The sequence below is a fragment of the Mercenaria mercenaria genome, chromosome 2 (genome assembly GCF_021730395.1).
Source record: "Mercenaria mercenaria strain notata chromosome 2, MADL_Memer_1, whole genome shotgun sequence".
Classification (NCBI taxonomy): Eukaryota; Metazoa; Mollusca; class Bivalvia; order Venerida; family Veneridae; genus Mercenaria; species Mercenaria mercenaria.
Window position 1 is genome coordinate 23,227,832 of NC_069362.1, and position 27,295 is coordinate 23,255,126.

At 36.0% G+C, this 27,295-nt stretch overlaps 2 protein-coding genes across 2 annotated transcripts in view; one reads left to right on the forward strand and one right to left on the reverse strand.

Moving 5' to 3' along the window:
* Positions 1-27,295, reverse strand: part of LOC123563504 (ubiquitin conjugation factor E4 A-like) — a 316,583-nt gene that overhangs the window by 225,432 nt on the left and 63,856 nt on the right. The window lies entirely within an intron of this gene.
* Positions 19,107-21,139, forward strand: LOC128551601 (cytochrome P450 4F6-like). The gene is made up of 4 exons (XM_053532499.1): positions 19,107-19,374; positions 19,811-19,943; positions 20,206-20,310; positions 21,001-21,139. The coding sequence occupies exons 1-4, from the start codon at positions 19,219-19,221 to the stop codon at positions 21,018-21,020; spliced, it is 414 nt and encodes a 137-aa protein (XP_053388474.1). The 5' UTR covers positions 19,107-19,218; the 3' UTR covers positions 21,021-21,139.

Here is a 27,295-nt window from a genome sequence, read left to right on the forward strand (position 1 = left end):
TTTAAAGAATTTTCTCTTGTCACAATAGTTTTTAGCAATTAATTATTGGAATTACAAGAATTTTGTTGAATTGATGTTACTGTATTCGTTTCCAATAATAATAATATTCATATTATCTTATTATTCAAATCTGGAACTATTTATTATTTTATGGGACAGACTCTCTTTTTTGTACATCTTAATTGTCATGTATAATCTTTGTGACGCATGGTAATTCTTTTAAAACATAGTTATTGTTATATTACGTTTATTTAAGACTTCCTTAATTTGAGACGTGTTTGTCGAGAAAATTTAAGTAATTCTGATATGTGTATTTTTGTATAAATGTTCTTCTTCTTCTTCCAATGTAAGGGTAGAAATCCTGACGGAACGTCTAGTACCCTGTGTTAAAACTGTACTGCCCGATAAAACAGCTGGCTATTTACAAATAAAATTATGTACATCTCGCTCGGGAACTACTGCTGCTGGTGATGGAGGGCCCTGACCGCTGCCCTGAAGCTCTCGAGCGTCTGGCAGTTGGTGACGGCGGCCGGCTGTAAGTTCCAGTCCCTGATGGTTCTTGGGAAGAACGAGTTCTTGTAGATGTTAACTGAGGCTGGGATTTGGTAGAATCTGTTGGCACCTCTGGGTCTGGCATCGCTGCGGACAAGGGGGTTCTCTGGCACCTCAACTATACTGTTGCTGATCTTAAACAGCATGGTTATTCTGGCCATGTAGCGACGGTATAGTAGGGATTCCCATCCGAGGTCTTGTATCATCTTAGAAGAACGGCCAGTGTAACTATTGTAGACGAATCTGGCAGCTTTCCTCTGCACCTGTTCCAATGTATGAGCTTCTGTAGCTGTTGCTGGATCCCAGACACTACTGGCGTATTCCAGTCCTGGTCTGATGATGGTGGTGTATGCAGCTGCCTTGACCACGTGGGAACAATCTGTTAGGTTCCGTCTTACGAAGCCGAGTGTACGGTTGCCCTTGGCAGCAGTGTTGTTGATGTGTTTCTTCAACTGGAGATCATCGCTCAGTGTTACGCCTAGATACTTGCTGCTATCTGCAGACTGGAGGGTCTGTCCATGGAGAGCGTACTTGGTCTCAATCCGATGGCGGGGCTCTTGGCAGATACGCAGTACTGTACATTTGGCTGGATGAAACATCATTTGCCAGTCGCTCTCCCACTTCTCTAGGGCCTCAAGGTCCAGTTGGAGGAGGTCAGCATCGTGTTGTTTAATTATAAATTGACTGTATGATTGTGTGTATGTGTGAATGTATATCAGTTGAAGGCCATATTACTGGAAATAAGTTGTATAATATCTGTATTTGTACACTTAGTATGTAACCTTCAGAAAATAAAGTTATTATTATCATTATTACTATTATTATTATTATAAAGCTGCATGAGGAGATTTGAGATTATAAAACAGTACAATAATATGTCAGGTATCTGTTATCGTTTAAAGAATACGAAGTGTATGTATAACAGATCCGGCTCCAGAAATGTCCGCCTGGAAATGTTTGAAATATATGTATAAAATGGTGGCCCCTGCTGCATTTTTAGTCTAAATTTTGAGGTACGGGAGGTGTTAACCGCCTCCTGACAGTGGAGTCACAGGGTCTCTTCCTGGAGAAAAAAAGGTATGAAATGGTGGCCTCTGCTGCATTTTTTTCTGTCCAAAATTTGAGGTACGTGAGGGGGTCATGCCCTCCTTCCTATTTTGGGGGTCAGAGGGTATCTCCACGGACATTTTTGAAATATACGTATGAAATGGTGGCCTCTGGTGCCTTTTTGTGTCTAAATTGTGAGATGATATTATTCCTTTGCCAAAATAGTTGGGTGCAACTTTGATGAGTATAGGTCACTTCTCAGCCGGCCGAATGGGGAGTTGGGGGGATGGGTTGGCACGGCCATCGGGCCCGGTCCTGGATCTGAGCCTGTACAATTAGAAAAAGAATTACGTATACGCGTGGGCCTCAATGAAGTTTAACTTATTCAAATAAGTTCCCTCCTTGATAAGAGTTTTGATCTTATTATTATGATATATATTCTAACAGCTAACCCGCCAGTATCTTTGCTGTAACACTGAGTTATTAAAGTAAAAAAAAAAATATATATATAAACTGTCAAAAACACAGACATATCAGATTTTGGTCATTATTAAAACATGTTATTATTCTAGTAAGAATTTGAGGTGAGGAGTAAAAAGGCAGATGTAATTAGTTTGATATTTGTTGTTCGCCTTTCGATATTTTTTATGTAACAAAAAGGTATTCGGCCAAAATATACATAGAATATAAGTCAATTTTTATTGTTAAACTTATATTCTCAAGTTGTTTTGGCATATGTTTGCGTGCAATTATGTTGTGTTCAGTTCAGTAATTGTTGTGCGCATGTCTAACGGAAGACGCCAAAAACGAAAACAAGAAAACTCGAAAAATAAGATATTTGTCGTGTTTTCGTGTTCTTGTGTCGGCGGGACGAAAACAAGAAAACTCTTTGTCGTGTTTTCGTATCTTCGTGTCGGCGGGGCGAAAAAACAAAAACACGACAGCAAGACAAATAAAGGGCGCCAATACGACATATTCATAACCGCCAACACGAAAACTCGACAAATAAATATGTCGTGACGGCGCCCTCTAAACGTCGCTTTTTCTTGTAGTCATGATTTCAAGTTGTCGTGTTTTCTCACCGCCAACACGCCAACACGAAACGGCAGAAATCAGCCACCATACATGAGTATCTAGAAACTAGGCTGAAGCTCAAAATTAAAAGCTAGGTTGGACGTGTTTTGCACTTTTCTGCTAGTTTGCAGTTTAAGATTTCTTAGCCTTCGTACATACAAGAGGACACATTTTTTTAGTGGTCAGTGTATTATATCATAAAACGATTCTGCACAGTTGGTGGTCACATAGATTATCCTCACCTCACTCGTTTTTATCTTTATTTGTGAAAAAGTTGATGAAGGTACAATGCCAGTTCAAACTGACAAGAAATCGTAAAAATGTATGAAAGTACGATTTCTTTACAAAATTTAGGGGATGTTATTAATTTTGGTCGTGTATTTAACAATATCTTGTAATGAAACATTATATATGCTACTTCTAAAACTCCCCTTGCTATATAATTCGAGTACATGCCATATTTTATTGTTTGTTTTCTTTTGTTAAGTACACGAGATGCCTATTTGAAGTTTACAAACTTATCCATATTATGACCGACTACGGACGCCTGAAACAGGGCGATCTTGATAGCTCACAATGAACATTTGGGCACAGGTGAGTACGACCAAAAAATTCATATCGGATGTCCTATATAAAGTTGGCTCAACATGAAAATAAGAAAAAAAATGACATCGCTCGACATGAAAAAGTGCAAAAACTATGAATGTTGAATGCCGTATGTCCATATAGCTAGATATTAGAATGTAAACATTTGAGAGTAGAGAGAGAATGTCGTATGTCGAGTTAGTACGACGAAATTTAAATGCTCATATTGCGTTTGATTATAGTGTGGCTGCCATATTGTTTGTTGTAACATGAAACTCATGAAATACATTAATTTCTTTTTAAATCTTATTTTAGTTTATTGCAGAAAGGCGGCGTTCATTGTTGTCATCTCACAAATTAACTGACTACAAAGTTCGTTTCTTATTACAAAGAAAACAATAACATTTCATGAATGTTTTATTCTACGCGTGACGGAGTGTTTCCCTGGAACATTAACGAGGCAACTACGTTATTTTCCTGAATCTGTCCATAATTTTGTGGTAAAGATTTGCCACCGTACATCGATAATCTTTAAACACTGACGTGAGATTTTTAAATAAACCAGGTATATAACATACGTGCTATATCTTACGGGTAAGTTAATTTTGATATTAGATTTTTTTAACATTTCTACACTATTCATCATTTTAAGGAATATGATATAAATGTAATAGTCTGTAAAATACATATTACCAGCACCAATAAATCAACGTATAAACAACGTGTATCTTTACATTACGTTCCTGTTTGAAATATATATTGACAAACTAATGACTAATGATTATTTTCAACGACAAAACTTTTAACTTTTCTGCTTGCATGTTTTTGTAAATGTTTAAGCACGTTTTCATAGTTCTGTTAATATAATTGACGTTCCAGACTTTAGTGGCGGTAATTCATAAACAAGCCTAAACTTTAAAGTCTTAAGGCCCACTCGGTCGGGGAGAGCTTGTGTAATAACTCGTTGTTCGTGCGTTCGTCCACACTTTTCTTCAAACGACATCTCCTCTAAATCTAATTGGTGGAACTTGATTTGGGTGTTCCTTGAATGGTCCTCGACGAAATTGCTCAAAAGTTGTTTTTCCTTTCAGAACTTCGGTTGCCATGGCAACAAAAAGAAAATCTTTAAAAATCTTATTCTCAAAACCAATTTGCCGGATTTCAAAGTAATTTGAAAAATGTTCGTTGGGTGTTGTTCAAATTATTCCGATTAATTGGAAAACACGGCCGCTAGAGACATGATCATTTATCCCTACATGTATACAGTTGGGAATTTGAAAATCTAATGTTAAGAAGTTGCTAATGTTTCTTGTTTGACACTCTACCAAAATTGTTTAATTTTTTCAGATTCGTCAAAACATAGCGGTAAGAGGACGTGGTTACTTTTATGTAGAATTATGTAGAAAATTAACTTAAAAATCTTCTTTCCTAAAACTTCAAGGTCTAGAGCTTAGATATTTGGCTTGGAGAATTGTATAGTGGTCCTCTACGAAATTTGTTCAAGTCATGAACTTGGAGTTAACACTGGCCCCACTCTGTGGTTTACTTGTTTTACATGAACTTATATGTTAGAAAAACTTTAAAAATCATGTTATCTAAAACCGTCCTGAGCTTAGATATTTGGCATGTAGCAGTGTTAAGTAGACCTCTAGCAAAGATGTTCAAATTATGCCATGGGGTCAAAGTTGGACCCGCCCAAGGTTTCACTTGTTTTACATAAATTTACTAAAATAATCTTTAACATATCGATAACCTAATTACTTATACACTGTGGCAACGTTAAATGTTGCAACGCCGCTAAATGTCGCAACCACCGTTAAATGTCGCAAGGTTGACGTTAAATGTCGCAACCACCGCTAAATGTCGCAAAATCGTCTGCCGCTAAAGAATGTTTCTCATTGCAGAGTTGGTGCAGCCGTTCTGCGCTTGCGCGGAATTATTATGAAATGGAACGCATGGTAAAAATACTCATTTTTTTGCATGTCCGCACGCATTTAGTGTATAATGTGCATAATATACTGACTAAAGGTTAGGGTTAGAATCACCATGGTTACAAAATATATACATTTAAGGTATTTTTGTTCAAATTTAGTTAATCCGGTATATACCGGAGTCTGTAATATATCACGGGCGCACCAACTCTGTATTTAGTCACAGCCGCCGCTAAATATCGCACCTTTAACGTTAAATGTCGCAAAAATTTGCCCACCGTTATATGCCATTTTTCCCCACCCCTACTACGGATATCTCTTTATTTAAGCATTTTCTAAATGAAATAATTTACAAAATGCAACATGTAAACAATACCATTGAATTTAGCTATATTCCTGAGTTTGAAAAATATGTAATAACATTAATTTTAATGCGATTATTACAGAAAAACGGCGTTTTCCTTTGAAAAATACATGTGCCGCTAGGTGGCGCTTTTCAAAGGAAATGTGGACTCTGAACGATTTTCTTTTTTCTCCAAATGAAAGACAGGAGATGTTAGTACATACAGACCTAATATCAGTCTTATATCTCATACTTCGAAATTTTCGTAGGAACCCCGCGAACCACCTTAACGTTGCCACATACACGACATTGTTAAAATCTTGCATCTGGGGTCAAAATTAGCCCCTCTTGGAGGTAAAACTTTGAAAATATTGTCTAAAATTTCAAACCCTAGAGCTTAGATATTTTGTATGAAGGGTTGTGTAGTGATTCTCTACCGAGGTTGTTCAGATCATGTCACTGGTATCAAGATTGTAGCATCGTCTAGTGTTCGATCAAAGCATGCCCCTTGGGTCAGAACTGGTCCCGCTCATAGGATTCACTTGCTTTACATGGACTTATACACAAACCGCGTTGTTTAAATAATGTCTCTGGGAATTAAATTGCACCTAAACTTTACATTGACGTATACAGGAAAACCTAATTTAAGAATTTTCTCTTCCAACTACTCCAACACTCTTACGGTTAGATATTTGGTTTTTAGCATTGTCTAGTAATCATCTTCAACATTTGTTCAAATCATGTCCATTGGGTCAAAGTTGATCATGTCCTAGGGTCATTTGTTTCAGTTAAGCATACACAGCCGATGTCAATGCTACTATTTACTAAATATAAAGAAACAGTTTCTGACCGATAAGTTTAGTTTGAAAGCAAACTCGGTTTATACCAAGTTTCAAAGTGACACCTAGTGTCTGTGGTCTAGGTCACTGATACTAATAATAGGGTTTTTAAAATTCTTATCTTAAACCACAGACGGGTTTCTCAAGGTATTATAATCTTTTGCACGAGATTAAATTTGATTGGCTTCTAAATTCTGACTTACTTCAACTCGCTCTTTCAACTATAATTGGGAAACAACGCATATGAACTCAAAACCATGTTCTATTTACTAGCAAAGCACGTAAAACTAAAATCTATTTCCATTCTAACACGTTCGAATTACACCAGGAAGGGATACTAATCTGGAATAATGCGGTTTTAAATCGGAATAGCCAAAAGTAATTAATTTTGCGAAACGTGTTTTTACACGTTAAAATTTTCTTTGTTTATATAAAAGGAAATCTTAAAAGTGTAAATCGCATCATAACACATACCGTTACTCATAAATTGTACATCGCGGAAAGGATGAAGATAGTGAAAAAGACTCTTATGCTTAAAACATATAATCAGGAATATCAAAATAAATGATACCATTTGCAGCTGATGACTTTCCTTCTTGATTCAAAAGCCACCGTCGTTGGATTATTTTTTGTGCAATGGAATATTTGTTCATAAAATAAGATATTATTCTAACTCAGTTGTCATTTCGAACATTTCGCAGTTTGCCAACGTTTATTAACAAATCATCACCTTCCTGGTGTAATAACTAGCATTGGACATTTTTAAGAAAATAACAGATTAATTTGTTATGCACTTTTTATGTTTCCAATGATTTAAATTTATTTATATTTGTTTCATGTTTAATGCATATTTGAAGCCCTTCCACCTAATACAAGCCTACATACAAAAGCGTTGCAAGATTTTCTACGAAAAAGGGGCATCATTTTGCTACAATGTATGCCAGAGTTATGAAACATTTTTCATGTGAGGTCATCCCATGATGCCAAACACGTATGGAGAGTCTGCAAATACTTGGTCGAGTTATTTCTGAGGAGACATATGCTAACATGCAAAATTGTCACAAAATTTTATTGTCAAAAAAGGGCATAATTTAGATAAAATAAAAGCTAGAATTATGTAACTTGCTGCATGAGGTCATCCGTTACTTAAAGCCAAAGTCATATGTGAAGTTTGAAAGCATTTAGCCTGGTTGTTTTAAGAAATCTGCTTACATGCAAAACTTTTACCTGAAATTCTAAATTAAAATGGGGCATAATTTTGACAAAATAAAATCTGGAGTTATGTAACTTGTCCTGTGAGGTTATCTTATGATGCCGAATACTTGCGGCTTTAAAATGTCTCCCCGCACTTGGACTCAGTGTTGTTATATTTTTTGGTCCTTTGGGATCATGGAGTACATTCATTTTTACTGTTACAGAATTCTTCATAAGCCGGTGCTGTAGGGTATGGGGGTTGTTGCACATTTCATTACCTCTCACGAAAACTGAGTCTGCTGCTATGTTGCTTGGTTGCTTTCTATGCTTCCAGAGGATCTTTTCACAGATTATTAACAAATACGTTTCTTTCTTTCTTAAGGCATCATAATCATGGGTAACACCGTTTCAAAATTAGGGAAAACTGCTTTAGAAGTAGCCTGTGTTGCTACGGGAGGCAATTTTGGCATTTCCGATGAAGGACTCCACATCGGTCCATTGCGCATAAAGGAAAGGAGAATTGGTGTTTGTGTTCAACTTGGTCCAGTAAATATTGGAGTTGCGATTGATAAAAATGGTGATGGAACTTGGACAACCGATGCAAATATTGGCCTAGGAATTAAGGACAGAGCAGGTGTAAACATTAAGGCACACTTTAACAGCAGTGGTAATTTTACTGTCGAACCAGAGTGTACCCTAAATGTTGGACCGTTACGAGCTCGCACAGGTTTCGAGGTCGACAATAATGGAAACTTTACCTCGATAAATGCCGGGATAGATGGGCCAGTAAGAGCCGCGATAAACAGAAAAAGACACGATGACAAAACTACATTCGAAGCTGAAGTTGGTACATCAATTGGTGGGATCGCTGAAGGAACGGTCGGTGTAAGTTATGAAAATGAGAGATCTTGGTCCGGTAGGGGAAATATCAATATAAAGAAACCAGGTAAGGGTTATTTCAAAGTTGGTTGTCATGTTGACAACGGTGGTAATTGGTCTGGGGATGCTAGCTTAGGCATTCAAAGTGGAACAAGCGAAGGGAGAATAAACACAGCATTGAACAAAACTGAAGGTTTCAGTGCTGAATTAGAACTGGAAAAACAGAAACCCGGCGAACTGAGTGGGAGACTGAAAGGTAAACTTGACAGTAATATGAAGTGGGACGCTGAATTAGAAGTAGAAAAGCAGAAACCCGGCGAACTGAGTGGGAGACTGAAAGGTAAACTTGACAGTGATATGAAGTGGGACGCTGAATTAGAACTGGAAAAACAGAAATCCGGCGAACTGAGTGGGAGAGTTAAAGGTAAATTTGACAGTGATATGAAGTGGGACGCTGAATTAGAAGTAGAAAATCAGAAACCCGGCGAACTGAGTGGGAAACTGAAAGGTAAACTTAACAGTGATATAAAGTGGGACGCTGAATTAGAAGTAGAAAAGCAGAAACTTGGCGAACTGAAAGGGAGACTGAAAGGTAAACTTGACAGTGATATGAAGTGGGACGCTGAATTAGAACTGGAAAAACTGAAAACCGGCGAACTGAGTGGGAGAGTTAAAGGTAAACTTGACAGTGATATGAAGTTGGACGCTGAATTACAAGTAGAAAAGCAGAAACCCGGCGAACTGAGTGGGAAACTGAAAGGTAAACTTAACAGTGATTAGAAGTGGGACGCTGAATTAGAAGTAGAAAAGCAGGAACCTGGCGAACTGAGTGGGAGACTGAAAGGTAAACTTGACAGTAATATGAAGTGGGACGCTGAATTAGAAGTAGAAAAGCAGAAACCTGGCGAACTGAGTGGGAGACTGAAAGGTAAACTTGACAGTGATATGAAGTGGGACGCTGAATTAGAACTGGAAAAACAGAAACCTGGCGAACTGAGTTGGAGCATGAAAGGTATACTTGACAGTATGTATGTACTTCATGAACAACTACTAGAGATCAAAATTGAACTCGACGACGTGAAATGTAAACTTGATAGTGGTATGAAGTGGGAAATTTAACTAAAGTATAAATAGAGCTTATATTTATATATTCGATTCTGTGTTCCGCTTTAGAACAATTTTCACAAAATGCTCAACAACGTTTATCAAGATTATTTTGTAATGGTATTTTACTGGTTTAGATAACTTACTCTCCGTATTTCCGAAATGCAAACCATGCATCTTTAAAGAAAAGTTATTACATTAACGTTATTTTAACACGATGAACAGCTGAAAGGCATGTTTATTTTATCTTTGAAATTTGAAATCCCAATGAAAAAGTCAGTTTTGCCAGAAAACATATATACCTACCTCATAGCAAGCAGTAAAGTTCTCAAACAAAATTACTCTTGCTAAATGTTTTCAAAGGAACAACAAAAGTCATCATCTTAAATAAAATATCATCTTTCTAGCTTTTTAAATTTATGTACAAAAACAGCATTTAAATTTTTTAAGAGTTCTATATTCATCACTAACTCTGGAAATCACTTATTTTTGCACACCAGACTAGAGTTTCCGGTGATTTTACCCATGCCTGCAAAATCCATATGACTAATGTTTTTAACCACAACTAACGATGCGTGCATTGCTTATATATTGTTCATGTAAAAGTTGATAAAATTCAAATACCTTAGGAACTGCTCTTTGTCCTTATAGTATATTTCTCGATGGAAAATACACAACGTTACGCTACAAATGATAAAACTTAATTGGAATGTGTTGGTGTGCGTTTTTGAAACATCCTAATGTCATTTCTGTTTACGAGTGACAAGTTCCCTCGCTTTGTTTAAGTACGCTAGGCCTATGTATTCTGGAATGTGTAAAAAATACGGTTTGCAATAAAAATAGTCTACCACTGGTTGTAGATGCAGATAGGAATATCCGGAGCTCGGGTAACTGTTTTGGCGGTATTTCGGCAGAACCTCGTTACCGTCAGAACAGTTACACAGTTACCCTGGACCCGGATATTCCCATCTTCATCTACAACCAGTGACGTCTGACGTTTTGCGAATATGAGCTCGTTTTGATATAATGTTGACGTTTTTGTTTATTCAAAGTTTAACAAAGAATGTGTTTATTAAAAGGAAATATGCAGGAAAAATCTTTGTGGTGAAATATCTACTATCTGAGTAGAACGTGCATGCAGGAAGATCACACAGATGGCTAGGGAGAGGTTTGACGAGTGTCCGGTCGCTTGTAGACGTGATGTTGATGAAAAGGGGATAGGTGCATTTTGTGGCACTCTTTTCTTCCCGATACATTGTTTCTCTATAATCCTTCTTTTTAATGTTACAGTAGTTTTATCTTTATGCTATGTACATTAACCATTATATTATGTAGATTTGTTCATTATATTTTGTTTTTGTTGAGTTTAGAGTCACATTGGTACAACTTAGGCTATATAACGACTTTTCCAGCTTTTAATGATGGACGAAGACCTTAGGTGCCCCTATGGTTATTGTTTAAGGCATGGGCGGGCACCTGGGTAAAACCAACGATCTACCGTGAGCCAGCTGGATGCTTTCCTCACATGAAGAATTCTACAACACTTGCCCGCCCCCACCCCCACATCCCACACCCACGATTCGATTACGTAGATATAACATTATTTGATATATGTAAGTAAACTGAACGTTTTCTAATAAAACTTCGTTTAACAATTAACACGAGTCACACTGCTTGCATCGATTTTTAGGAAATATATTTAGCAAACGAAATAAAAGGAGACTTCAGTGTTTGTCAACAATTTTGAGGACTAAGGACGGTGTCTTGGCTAATATGGAAACAGAAAGCACAGATTATAGTTTCGTTTCTTACATGGAAGGTATTGTTTAGATTCAGATTCATTTTCTTGTGAGCCAGTTTAAATGCAAGAAATCTAAGAACGTTTCCTGCAGTTTCATAATACGGACTCTCTTGTCTAAAATACATACATCTCTTAGTATATTTAGTCTCGAATTATAAAAGGAATGTACGAAATCCTGTTTGGACCATGTCGTATGTCGTCCGTCGCGCTTAGAGGTCGACGCTCGACAATGCGACACGACATCGCGACAATCCGACACGACACACAACAATGCGACGCGACATCGCGACAATGCGACACGACTCACGAAAATAATATCGTAGTGTTTTGTCACAGTGTCGCCTTTCAAAAGCGCGATATTGTCGCGATATCACGTGATATTTGTAACATTGTCTTTTCTTTAATTGTTTTTGTCTTTCGTTGATTATTTTCAGACATTTCTATGTAATCAGTATCGCAATAAATGCATAGTTTGTAGGTGTAACTTGGGACGATACGATGATAAAGATCAAATCGTCTGTTTTTATGTTCATTATATATCATATACGATTTAAGGGCCGACGATTTGATATTCTCTGTGGAGGGGGGTGGGGGAAGTGGGGTGGGGGTGGGGGCTGGGATATTTACGAAGAAAATACATTTCTGACTTTGGATAAAAAATATACTGGCTTCAACATACTGTAAAAGAAATTTTCTGGCATTCTGTTGAATAGCTGAGAGTTACGAAACTGTGGTGTACTGGGTCAATTCGTGAAGATGAAGACTTTAGCGAAGATTTAAAAGACAATTTTAAAAAATTTAGAAGTTTGTACCAGGCACTCAGTATTTGTAAACTCCTTGAACATTTGTATGAGCATATGTATAAACATTTTTACCAAAAAAAAAGAATGGAAGGCCTAGAAACACTATGGAAAACAGCCACTAACAGAGCCATGCACTGCAAAACGGCCACCCACAAGTAGGCCTAGAAGCTGTAGGCTAGATGAAAGATAAGCTTCAAATACACATCATCAAGATACATTTTATAACTATTTACGCATTTCAAAAGTGGGGATAGGGGTGAAGAGGAAGGGGTGAAGACCAATAACATGTAAGACAATTCAAAACACATAAAACGGTACAGACTGTAGTGAATATAATCAACTGCCAATCATGCAGACCCCACATAGGCTCCGCCTACTCTAGTTAATATGCATGGCGCTCTGATAGTAGAAATTAGTTATACTGTACTGTAGTGAGCTTTAGAAATAAATGTATTAAAAACCAGGCTCCAGTTATTATACATATCCCTTCTGTAGGGTCAGTTTATACACAGTGTACTTTATCAGTATATCAGTATCAATGACAGTACACAGACAAAAAGCAAGTTGAAAATAGGGACACCGCCTTGAAATGGTCAAGGAACTTGGAGCTTTAAACGCGTTTGGAGCATACTTCATCTAATCGACCCGATGAACAAATCCATGCTTAGGGATGTCGGTCACACGAAGAAATGGTTTACGACGAGCCTTGGTAACGGATTAAGTGTCACGGCTTTCAGGACGATTTCTGTGTTATTTGCCGTCATTGGAAACGAAAGTAGGTTAGAAATTTATCTCTCTTTTTTCTTTTTTTTTTTTTTTTTTTGACAATATAGTGTTCTTCGGCCTCAAATAAGTGTTTACCATTGAACAGATTATATAAATAGAAAAGTACACCTAATGCCATTTTTTGGCTTTCATGACGACCATTTTTTATATGTCACGGCTTTCTGTTTGTTTTGAACACGACGCTATTGTTATTTCGTTCATGTTTTTATATGAATGACGTCAAATCGCGCGTAGGATATCGTGGAAAGGGCCACCTTCGATCATTCTTGCATAAAAATTACTTTTTTCACTGCATCCGCCAATGTATTAACGTGAGAAAAATCATGTATTAACAAGGCTAATACATGATTTTAATTTATGAAATGCTTTGCCAGGGTCGGACATTTATTCCTACGCAGATGGACATCTGGTTTCTGCGTCTTGTTTCTTCGATAATAACCTCTTTTTTGTAGCATAAAAGATGCAGTCTAATCCACAGTATGTTTTGCTGTATCAGTTATCAACCCCAAACGCACTGCCATCTCCCCTAACAGATCAAACAATGTGCTTACTCGCTTCCACTTTGTTTACACCCTTCTGAACTCAGCGTCTGTTAAATTTTTGTCGATAACCGTGAATGTATTGAATTGCGTGTAACTTGAGCGATTGTTTGTTTTTGGGAATCATATTAATGATATCGGAATGTTTTATCTAATTTCTCACAGATTTCATATAAATCTTGAAAACTTGTCAATTCGTTCGTATTCATCCGTACTCTAAATGTGTTCATACTCAAAGAAACTCGAATGTAAAGTTATTATTCTTGAAATTGTGTTCCTATTTAGCAAATTTTTTAAGTAATATGCAACATTATGGGTAATGCCATATTTGAAATAACGAGAAATAAAAAAATCGTTTAAAAGCCTTTAATAAATGTTTTTGTAGTGTTGTTGTTCCCCGGTTATGGTTATTCAAAACATGTAAATTAAAAATTGTACCGGAATGGTCTTGCGAGCGAGAACGAAAAAAAACACTGTATTATCTCTATATTATTGCGCCAATGTTGTTTATAAATACGAAAATAAACGCGTTTTCCTTTCTATACAAAACATATAGTGAATGTAAATATTTGTTATAACATCATTGAAACATGTAGAATATAAATCATATCTAAAGTATGTGCAGTTACTTTGGATATACATGACATTGAGTAAGTAAAACATTTATATATCAAATTTAATATTTTTCGCGGTTTGCAATTATTTTTTAAAAAGAACTTATACAAGATATTATCTGATATATTATGAAAACATGTTTAAGCAAGGTTTTAGCTGACTAAATATTGCATATATAATACTGGCATATTCAAAATAACTTACCATGTTGCTGAAAGTGCATTTTCTCTAACGTCCTTTTGTAAAGCCGGAACATTAAATTAAACAAGCTCCTAGTATCAGGAACGACAGTGGTAAGTAGTATGAATCCATTCCGACTGTTTTCAAATTTAAGATAAAGAACGGAAGGCACAGTTTCATGGATGTGTGCAGGATAACATGTACTTTTATTTCTGTGGTCCCGACTCATCATCCTTTGGCGAAGTTATATTATAATGACAATTTATCAATAAATTAATTTATTGAAATATAATATATTACATAATATAAATTGAAGTTCTAAAATGACTATGTAGAGAGCAGAGTCTTTACGTTTTAGTTATGTAAGTATATTTTAACAATTCGGGGTTTTATTTCTGTTTATGTAAATAATACGTTATTTCTCCATTTCTTCAGACGCTAATATGTTAGTTACGCCAGGGCCTCTAAATTATACCTACGCAAAAAGCAATTAAAGAATATTTACGTACAGAAAGTAGAAAGGAGATGAATGCCTCAAAATGAAAAGGCATACACAAATTCTTTTTTACTGTGGTTCTGTCTTCTAGTAATGTTGATTACATTTTCATTTTCAGCCATCAAGTAAGTCATTAACATGACTAGCATGTTAGGAAACCTCGACTTAGTGACACCAGTTCCCAGTGTATATCGGGCTTCAATTTTGCTCATATTGCAGACGACAGTTCTTGTTGGCGCTGTTTTTGTTGTCTACAAGATTATCTCTTTCATCAGATATCGAAGGCGCATTGAGAAGATATTCGGCAATCTACCAGGACCAAAAGAACGCACATGGCTTTACGGAAGTTTTCTTGTTGTAAGTTATTTCCGCTTTTATTTTCCCCAAAACATTCGCCTGCATCCGCCGCCAGCCCAGCTACTCTGACTGCGTGTTGACTGGTTAGTAGGACAGAAATTGAACGCCATGAAATTATGCGTCTTAGGTATCAAATTGAACGGAAAAAGTATTTAATCAACAAAACACAAGACTATCATATTTTACCTAACCTTTATAGGTTCAAGACTCGCCAGCATATATGTTTTTCAAGAGAGAAAACCACCCAGCTTAGATGTTCAGGATCGATCATTCTACCTTGTTCTTTTACCTGAAATAATGCCATATCGTGACACTCCGATTTTCACCTGCGATATTCGCACAAATACATTACATGACACAATAAAGACAAAAATATATTTTGTTTGAACCTTGCTAAATTCGAGATTGATATCCGTCTATTTTTATGTTTAGATGAAAACTCTAGATGCACAAGAGAGGCTGTTGAAATTCATTGAATGGGTAAACAAGTATTCCAAAGAGAAAGGTTATATCTGTGTATGGGGCACTATGGGACGACCTTTCATTATTGCTTGTCATCCTTCCAGTATGAAAAGAATCCTCAAAACAGCAGGTATGTTACAATTAAAGTAACATTGTCTTCTTCTATAATTGCTGTTCAATTTTTGGTGATTTGATTCACAATAAAACTCAACAATTTTAAACTTATTTCGCTGCCTTGTAATCAAAACTTGCAAAAATAAACATGTATGGGAAGGAAACACTAAGATACCTTGAAAATACTCGCATTAAACTGATTTCATAAATTATTTTATTTAACAATAAAATGCATTTATGTTGTTGTGTACTACCAAAACTCCACTGCGTAACTCTGTATGGGAAAATGATGACATAACAATTGTTTGAATTGAAAAATGGGCAATTTTTATTTGCCGGATGAAAACATGTTTAAGTAACAACATAAAACTAAGCATATGTTAATGCCATGGAACTGACATACAATCATTATTCCCATATCTGACATTTTTCTGATTCGCAAACTGCAATCTGAAAAGGAGTAGCTTGACAAAAAAAAACTTTTTTTTAAGGAAATTTACAGACATGCTAAGGAAAAAAAGCTGTATTATATATACAAATGTATATTCGATGATTTTCCGCATATGGGTGAGCTCTCCTTTTTAAAGCATGATATTGTGTAGTTTTCGTTTCTGATGAATAAATGTTTTGCTGGAATACGGACTTGTCTTAACGCTAAACAGAATGCATGCTATGTTCTTAATGACAAATTACTTTATGTTAACATTGACAGCACGCTTACTTGGAATATTCATAATAACCTTGTTCTTGAAATTTTTTATTCCTTTTGTACCTTTTGCCACGCATAAAACGCTTGAATCTCTCTTTGGAAAATGCGAAAACGTTTTTATAACCATACATTTTGCCTCATATTTTGACTACTGTTGTGTAATATTGAAAATAGTTCAGCTTAGATTTGTATAGAAGTTGTAAAACGACACTAGCGTATAAAATATTACCTTGAATGTATTGCTTAATAATCTTATATTCTACGTTACAAGAATCGGATCTTGGATATGGCCAAAATATTATACCCCGCAACAAAAGAAACTGTTTACATTGCGGCATATTAGATATTGAAGACGAATATCATGTTCATCTTAATATGCCAATGTTATATTGATAGAAATAATATCTTAACTTCAATTTTATTGAACTGATTACTACAAGTTGTTTATATAATATATATGTATAGGATGATGTACAATGTACAAATCAAGCTAAAACGTATGTATCTATAATTTGGGGAAATTTTGATATGCCTTAGAAGAAATGTTCAATACGTTTCTTAATAAAGATTTTGAAACATAATTTGTTGTATTGTTTTTGCAACCCAGTCCAAATGCGTTAGATTTTAAGAGTTCTCATCATATATACGTCATAGCTCCCGGGTATCTAAAAGATTCACTAACATTTGCGTCTAATATTCATTCTAGAGCACTAAGGTCATCGCCATACATCCAAACTGATTACACATCATGTAGTGATTTTTTCAGAAAAACGTTTCTGTATTCTGGTTCAATTTGGAAGGATTCCCTATGCAAATTCTTTAAAACATTTCAAATCATTATATCTGCAATGAAACAAAGTACGTAGCAGCTAGCATCTGTTGTGATAAATTTTCTCTAATCATGATTGCGTAGATCTATTTAATTTGTAGAGAGCCTCGTGGAAAATTAATTGTTAAAATATGTCATCTCGTAAAAGGGAACCAGTTAAAGTTCGGTTTTGTTTAGAGGGAGTTGTTGGTGGAATGTTTGTTAAATTAAATAAAAAGTTACACGATTACCAAGCAGACTGATTCACTTTAAATTCTAGTTACTACATGTATATGAAACAACACATTAACGTTTTTATGGACATATGCTGTACAAAATACAGAAAATTCTGAAACTCTTGATAAAAGGCAAGTGCCAAAACTCTAATTGCCTTTAAAATTGTTCGGTCTTCAGGGGCAGTTTTTTGTTGATAAATAGAGATTCGGTCTGGAAATATTGTTTCATTTCCGGAATAAAGGGGCTCCTGTTTTCATGTTATTTTCTAATGAAATAAGGCCAAATTTTGGGACCACAAAATCTGTTCAGTTTAAAGAGTGGGGGCTCGGTATTCGGGGGTTCCGGCTTGGAGGTTGTTCATTTATTATTATAATTATTATAACTATTTAGTAGTAACTCCGATTGTTTTTAGAATCAGAGGCTATGAACCTAACAAGCGGCTACACAACGTTGAAGCCATGGCTTGGTGACGGCTTACTCATATCAAGTGGCGACAAGTGGGCTCGCAACCGTCGCCTCCTCACACCAGCGTTCCATTTTGATATCCTCAAACCATACTTAGATGTGTACAACGACTCGACAAATGTTCTGATTGTATGTAACGAAAATACCAATTTCTTTTCCGCAAAACCGCATACTAGTACGTACTATTATTTGAAAACTCCAGAAACTATTTTTATAACATTGTACCTATACGTTAAGTTTCAGTCGGACTATGTGACAAACCTGCTCCAACAAACCACTACAAATGGAAATATATTTGTTCATCTTTTTGCAGGCAACTTGCTGAGTATGTTCGTTATTTTTAATGTATTATTATTTCATAAGGCATTTTGTACACCACTGTATGAAAACTTTAATAGACTCATAATACATGTAGTATTGTACATGTCAGTATTCTTTCATTTGATTTATTTAGTTTTCGTGAACAATTACAGGACAAGTTGGGAACTTTTGCAGACGAGAAGAAAGACTTTGAAATATTTCAACAGATTTGTTTATGTACACTTGATATTATCTTGAGATGTGCCTTCTCGTATGACATTGATGTTCAACGTAGCGGGTATGTACATGTACTTTCCTTACGAATTTGAAGCATATTTGTTCACACTTATCTGAATCTGAATCTTAATCGATTCCATAGTGCAATTAGCACTAAAGTAGATCTATAAGAGTCTTACTTCTAGGCTATATCTCAGGTACGCAGGGAACGTTGGCAGACCCACTTGCGTTCCGTAAATCAGCTGGATGACTTTCTTACATTGATAAATCTATTCCTCAAGCGAGGTTTAGAAATCGCAGTGGTTCGAAGTCGGCGGCATTGACCACACGACTGTGGAGGCCCCCAATAACAATAACAGTAGCGAGCCGTTCAAGCAAGGAAGTTTTAGAAATTTACATTTTCATTACATTTTCTTATGTAAATTCGTTAACGATTATGATATTAAAAATATTATTCGTTTCAGAGAAACACATCCGTATGTACAGGCAGTCAATGATCTGGCAACAAGTAATTCTGAACGTTTAAGGTAATTCAATAGAACAGTCTTTAGCCAATATTTAATGCCACCTGACCAAAATGACAATATCCATATAATACTTTTTACGTATATAACATAAAGACATGACTGTATCAATAACTAAATTTAAGTACCCAAATATTTTCTTATATTTCTTAAATTTAAATGCCATCTACGGTCCGTCTATTGCACAATATCGAAGGAGTTGCCTTAACTGATATATTTAAGCATGTAATAAATTAAATGTACAGACTACTAGATAGTGTATTTTCCAGAGATCCAATTTTAGCACCAGACATCATTTTCTACAGAACTAAGATGGGGAAAAAGTTCAAGCAAGATTGCGACTTTGTCCATAGTGTTGCGGAAGACATTATAAATAACCGCAGACGTTCACTGGTAATACCAACTACAGTCAATCCTGTATATAAGACGTCACTTTAGAGAGTCAAACAATGGTTTTATTTGCTGTTGGTCTTTATTCAATCACAGGCTAAAATATGTTGCAAATGATTCAATCACAGTAAACCTGTGGTCTTCAGAGCAAGGTGGTCACTGTTAACAGGTGGTGTTCGGCACAGGTTTCACTGTACTGTTTGAATAAAGCTGTATATAAAAATTAACTTATATAGGAAACTGCATAATACCATAATAGGCTGCTTAGCTGTACGCTCTTTCTAAGAAATACGATATGATTGTCTGTAGGTAAAATATCTAGCTTTTAGATTTAAACATGATTTTACAATGCACTGAAGTTTGTTGAGCTATGTAATATTATTTTTACTCAATCGAAGAAAAAATGTGAATATATTAACGTTATAATAAAATTTTACAGGAAATTGAGGATGATGTTAGCAACAGAAAATATCTTGACTTTCTAGATATTTTACTGACAGCAAAAGATGAAAATGGTGCTGGTCTGTCAGACATAGATATAAGAAATGAACTGGATACGTTCTTGTTTGAAGGTAAATACCATAATATAAGTATTGGCTAAAGGGTAAACATTAGTGACAAAAAATATTACCCAAATGTCTACCCGTGTAATTACAGTTGAAAGAAGAAGGGATGAAATAAAATGCAACACAAAGTCAATACTGTAGATTTCGGATGTATACATACATGTGTATTTTTTATTTTGTGTCTACAATCCGTGGAAATATCTGTATAAAGTTAACTTTCTTCCTATAAAACACTTTTTTTTTAGAAACCTGCATGATATTTTTCAAGGTCATGACACAACAGCGAGCGCCATCTCGTGGATTTTGTATTCTCTTGCAAAACATCCGGAATACCAGGAGAAATGTCGGAAAGAAATAAACGACCTGTTACAGGGTAGGTAGTCAGACGACATCAAATGGTAACTACATGTACATTGTATGATTTCACCTGATGTATATAACCATGTCTTTGTCATAAAGTTTGTTGTTGTTGCTAACTTGGTAGGGAAACTATCAGAATACCAAGCTAGAAGTCGTGAGTTCGATGCCCGTGCCATACAATGTTCGCCGTGACGATAGACCTAAATTCATAAGTGCCTAATCTATGATCCTGGTTGGGTGTTTTCATGGTGCTTTGGGATCATAGAGTCCATTCAATAGATGTGTAATAGAGTTACGCTTAAGCCGGTGCTAGGGGGCGTGAGATGTGTTGCATATTTCATTACCTCTCATGAACAGACTCAATCAAACCGAGTCTGCTATTATTCTTTTTTGGTTGCATTCTTTGCTTCCAATGGATCTTTTTACAGATTTTATTATTAAGTAAGTAAGTAAGACACTGAATCAGAAATCTGACCGCCGTAATATATATTTTAACTGACATAATGTTCAGAAAAGAAAGGCAGCAAATTGCGACCGTTTGCGATTTGATTTTTATCATTGGCTGTAAAGTCATACGGTTTCTGTAAAAGTTTCCGTTTTCTGACGGTTTTCTACGACCAAGGAAACGTGCGTCATTATTTGTAAATCTGTGTTCTTGAAGGTGAGTAAGTCTTACTCATGCTGTTACTTTGTATTTATCTAGGAACGACTTGCCGCAACTAGAATACCTAAGTATGTGTATAAAGGAAGGCATGAGATTGCACTGTCCAGTAGCTATAGTCGGTCGTGAAACAACAAAACCCTTTGACCTAGGTGACATTACGATTCCACCAGGGACAGGAGTTGCCGTAAGTCACGTTGACCTCAATCCATTTACTACTAAATAAAAACAACACATGTTTAGTATAATTTCAAATGAGATTATGGAAAAACTTGCAATATAATTTTATCCTTGATTTTATGTTAATGGGTGCCTCGGTGGCATGTTGAATGCCTCACTGAGTACTTACAGCGCTTGCACTTATGGAAATAAATGGATTCAGTTTCAGTCTTTGATACAAAAAGTAATTTTGGCCATGGCAAAGTGAACACCTCATTCAAATAAAAAACACTACATATTCGCGCTCATTATTTGAGATCAGTGTTGTATTTACAGAACATACGAACACGTTGTATGTCACAGATTAATAAAGCATATGGATGCTGTATCATAACATGAACATATTGACACCACACCATTTCATTGTTGTATTTTACAGATAAGTATATGGACGCCCTACCATATCATTGTTGTATTTACAGATTAACATAATGAACACCCCACCATACCATTGTTGTATTTTACAGATTAGAATATGGAGGCTACCCATAGTGTTGTTGTATTTTACAGATTAACATATGAACACCCCCTTAGAATTGTTGTACTTTACAGATCATCATATGGACGCGCCCCGAAAATGGATAGGCATAAGTACACTCCACCATAACCATAATATTTCACAGATAAGCATATGGACGCTTAGCCATAGCATTGTTGTATTTTACAGATTAGTATATGAGTTCTCTCCCATAGCGTTTTTATCTTATAGATTAGCCTATGGACTCTCCCCATAGAATTTTCTCTTATATAGTAGCATAACTTTAATGACTCTCCCCATAGCATTGTTTTATCTTACAGAGTAGCAGATCGACTCTCCCCATAGCATGTGTTTTATCTTACAGAGTAACAGATGGACTCTCCCCATAACATTGTTTTATCTTACAGATTAGCATATGGACACTCACCATAGCACTATTTTATCTTACAGATTAGCATATGGACTCTCACCATAACTTTGTTTTATCTTACAGATTAGCATATGGACTCTCATCATAACTTTGTTTTATCTTACAGATTAGCATATGGAGTCTCATCATAACATTGTTTTATCTTACAGATTAGCATATGGACTCTCACCATAGCACTGTACTGTTTTATCTTACAGATTAGCACATGGACTCACATCATAGCACTGTTTTATATTACAGATTAACACATTGACCCTCCATCACAACGAACATGTTTGGGGCAAGGACCATATGGAGTACAAACCAGAGAGATTCACAAAGGATAATGTAGCTAAGATGGACCCCTATCAATTTGTTCCTTTCTCAGGCGGACCGAGGTATTTGGTTATACAGAATGATTCTTTTTTTAAATCTAAATGCATAGCGGTAGATAAACGTTGAGTTTGAAACCGTTATGCTTCTGCTAGACCTATCAGACGATCACTGGAAATTATACTTACCATTCAAAGGAATTGATATAACTTTTGCCGTTACTTCCGACATGCTCTAAAGGACGTCGAACAAATGGCAACGTGAATATCCCGGTAAAAAAACATAAAGACGTTGTACTTACGATCAAATTATATTTAAAATACCCTAAAATACTACAGATAGTTAGCCAAAAAACAATATCCTGATAAAGTTTTGAATATTGCAAAACTCATATCCAGCTATCATGTCCTAAAAGACGGCGGACTAATGACCAAATTTTTGTCCTGGCAAATGTCTTTAGAGAAGACGTACAATTGACCAAAATTGTATCCTGGAAAAACTCCCCAAAAGGCGACGGACTAATTGCCAAATATATGTCCAGGGAAAATGTTCTGAAAGACGACGGACAGTTGGCCATAATCATAACCTGGTAAAATTTCTACAAACGGCGGACTGATTATAAATCTATATCCTGGTAAAATGTTCTAAAAGACAACGGACCATTGGCCAAAATCATAACATGGTAAATGTCCTAGAAGAGGCGGACTAAATACTAAATCTATATCCTGGTTAAAGTCCTAAAAGACGACGGACAATTGGCCCAAATTATACAAGGTATCCTGTTAAAATGTCTTAAAAGACGACAGACTTATTACTTTATTTATATCCTGGTAAACGTTCCTAAAAGACGTAAGACAGTTGGTCAAAGTTATATGCAGTGTAATGCCTTTAAAGACGGTGGACAAATGATAAAATTTATGTCCAGGCAATTGACCAAAATTATATCCTAGAAGAATGTCCTAAAAGACGGCATACTAATTACCAAATTTATGTTCTGGTAAAATGTTCTAAACGGCGGCAGACACAAGTGAAATTCCAAGACTGTTTATAAAGAAACATTTAAGTGTTACAGATAGGAAAAAGTTGTGGCAAATTTGATAATAGTTTTAAATTTATTATCACCCTTTTATGCACCATGAACTGAAATAAAAGACTGAAAGTCTCTCTTAGAAAAGTAATTTCTGTTTTAAGGCATCCGCAGTATTCATAAAATATGTTTCGTTTTCTCTATGGTAATGCACTGTGTATTTTGATTTCGGGTCGTTGTGGAAGTGCTTGGCTAGTGATCTTGAGGACATGTCAGAATATACAATATTTTATGTGATGTGGATAGAATGTTGTCGAATGTCTTATAGTAAAAGAGGTCACATAATAAATCACCTGTATTACCTTTTCAGGAACTCTATCGGACAGAACTTTGCTATGAACGAGGAGAAAGTAGTTCTCGCAAAACTACTGCATGAGAAAGTTCTATATATTTATTTCTCCAGGTCATGAAATCTTAAATAAATGTGTGAAGCACCTTCAGACAACTAAGGGTGACTTGTCGTTCCAAGACAGTCTCTGTTTTCGACCTGTTTCTTATCTATACTTTATTTTATGGTATGTTAGTTTTTGTGTTTAACCCTTGCCAATGTGAAATTTTGATGGGAATTTTGAAATGCTATATATACCGCTTCGGTAGCCTAGTGGTAGAGCGTCCGCTTCGTATGCGGATGGTGAAAGGTTCGATGCCTGGCCGCGTCATACCAAAGAAGCTCAACATTAAAAAGGAAACTGGCTGTAATGGCGATGGATTCCATTAGGAATGGGGCTGTCGTGTCGAAGTAATTTATATTAAGTTATAGAACTTGTTTCACAATCGACCTAATATATGGGAATACACTAAATGCTTTAATGTCTGATACTGCTTTCGGAAAGAAAAAGCAGCTGTATTGCACATACATGTATATAATGTTAGATGTTTAGGGAGTTTACGATGGGGAGGTATGTCTCAACGGCTCTACAGAGTTCCAATTACCGTTCATTATCTATAAATAAACTTTGGTATACCGTAGATTGCTTACCTGCTTAAACTAAACCGGTAACTATTGCCATTACGAATTTTCTTTAAAATGATGCCGATTGTATATATATTTTCAGCTTCAAGTTCAGTCTTACTCCAGGCCATGAAGTTAAATGGCGGCTATCTGCGGTAATGAGAGCTCAAAATGGAATCTCGGCTCGTGTGGAACGCAGAAAATACTGACTATTGTCAGCATCGGAGTTATAAATTACGTATTTGCAATAAATTAAAAGTTACAAACGATATTTTACTGCAAAATATATCTTGACTGTTATTTAATGATAGTTCTTTATCTTTTCTAAACGCTTGAATAAAAAGAATGATAATGCGTCGAACAGTAATACCCTGTCTTATCCTGTGTTTTTTTTAGTCCTGGAATTATGTTAATATACCCTTTCAGGTACTTATTTAGCACTAAACTGCTTGCATCCGTCTGGTAACATTGTTTATTTATTTTCATGTAAAGACTTTCTGGTCTTTTGAATTCATTGAAGATAACATCATTAGTATTTATCGCCTTTATGTAGTCTTCAAATCATAAATCGTTAGCCTATGGCACAACCGGACGGAGAGACGTATGGACAAAGGCAAATTTAAGTGTCCCAAACCAAAACAATGTGGGGCACAGTAAGTAATTTGTAACGGTAAACTGACAGTAAGTGGGGGCACCAGTGTACTATGGATACACATCTAGCTTTTTTCCAGAAAATCCTAATGACAGTATGTATACAGCTCGATTAATCGTTGTAGGTACATTGTATATGTTATGCAAAAATCAAGTACCAAGGAATGGGAAAAAAGATAGAACTTTATGATACGACCAACTAGATCAGACAGTAATAGAAAATGTCGGGATTTAATACGACCTGCCATACGGGGTAGAGGGGTACCAGAAAATCCTGACAAGACAAGACTGTACCCAGACTATCTTCCACATTGAGCTAATAAAGCTGAATTCCACAACAATGTTGAACCCTTTTTAATACTCAGAGTACTACAACCCTGGAGGGATGAAATCCGAAATCCGTGAATCCTTTTTGGTCAATGTTTTCCAGCATTGATTTTCAAAGTATGTTGCCGATCGGATGTAGATCTTCTTAAGAGATGCTTGAGTGAATTTCACCATCTGTTATTGACAGTATAATTCGTCAACTTAGCTCAGTTCTGTTACGGTGCTTACCGTAAAAATAATTTAGCATTAATAATTTCTACTATCTTAGGATCTGATAAAAGCTCGCTTATATAAAACTTTATTTGATAATCATAAACAATGAAATAAAAGTTTAACTTAGTTCTATGTGTAATCAAATTACCGTGGTTGCATATTATTACGGAGTGATACATCACAGATCGAAATTCAATTAGCTATGAATCTTATGCCAGCTCGAAGATCGAAATTCAACTCTCAATTAGTCGACTTTCAATTTCAAGCTACCCTAGAAGCTACCTCTTCCACTAATTTCTTATGATTTCACCATGGCTTACCACTTATTCTTTTCTTGTCGGATAATGATGAATGTGCACACTTTATATTTCAGGTGACGATGCCTTTACTTCTATTTTGAAGCCATTGCTTACTGATTTTCGTGTATGCATATGAATACTGGATTAATCTTGTAGACTAGACTAAATTAAAAACAGTAGTATCTAGATAACAATCTTTGACTTTGCAAAAATCCTCTACTGTTCCTCGTATCATATTTATTTAGGCATATCGATTTGGCTATAGACTCTATCTTCACTTCAAGTAACACTAGAAATCAATATAATATTCCAAGTTAAAACCGAGTGATCAAAGATTACTCTAGCTGTAATAGTACAAATTTTGAAGTTCCGACATTCTAGTGACTTTAAAATTTGTATACGTGTAGCCTTTAGCACAACAAGGCAGTCTGAAAGACAGCTATATCCCCCGCCGCTGTTATGGATAGTGAAATGGTTGATGGTATTAGGTGGAAGCATTGATATTCTTAGTATATTTTATTGTCCATGTATGAAGAAATCAATGAATTTGAAAATACTTCAAGGGGTTTAGGAGATACAGAGCAGGCTCAAACCTTCGACTTTGAGTTGTGACCTTGACCTTGAGCCAACATGTCTGACTCATGAGTTCTGCACATCATCTTGATGAGGTGATCATTTGACCCAAGTTTCATGAAAATCCTTCAAGGGGTTTAGGAGATACAGAGCTCAAACCTTTGACCTCGAGTTGTGACCTTGACCTTGAGTCAACATGGCTGACATATAAGTTCTGCACATCGTCTTGATGAGGTGATCATTTAACTCAAGTTTCATGAAAATCCTTCAAGGGGTTTAGGAGATACAGAGCGGACACGAAATGGAAGGCTCAAACCTATGTGACCTTGCGTTGTGACCTTGACCTTGAGTCAACACGGCTGACACATAAGTTCTGCACATTGCCTTGATGAGGTGATCATTTGACTCAAGTATCATGAAAATCCTTCAAGAGGTTTAGGAGATACAGAGCGGACACGAAACGGAAGGCTCAAACCTTCGACCTTGCGTTGTGACCTTGACCTTGAGTCAACACAGCTGACACACAAGTTCTGCAAATTGTCTTATGAGGTGATCATTTGACTAAAGTATTATGAAAATCCTTCAAGGGGTTTAGGAGATACAGAGCGGACACAAAATGGAAGGCTCAAACCCTAGACCTTGAGTTGTGACCTTGACCTAGAGCCGACATGGCTGACTTGTAAGTTCTGCACATTGTCTTATTGAGGTGATCATTTGATCCAAGTTTCATGAAAATCCTTCAAGGGGTTTAGGAGATACAGAGCGGACACAAAATGGAAGGCTCAAACCTTTGACC

Excerpts from the sequence above, each read along its gene's own strand:
- LOC128551601 (XM_053532499.1), top strand. The coding sequence starts at position 19,219 with ATGTACAGACTACTAGATAGTGTATTTTCCAGAGATCCAATTTTAGCA. Across the intron at positions 19,375-19,810 it reads ATAACCGCAGACGTTCACTG|GAAATTGAGGATGATGTTAG; the intron begins GTAATACCAACT and ends AAAATTTTACAG. Across the intron at positions 19,944-20,205 it reads GGATACGTTCTTGTTTGAAG|GTCATGACACAACAGCGAGC; the intron begins GTAAATACCATA and ends ATATTTTTCAAG.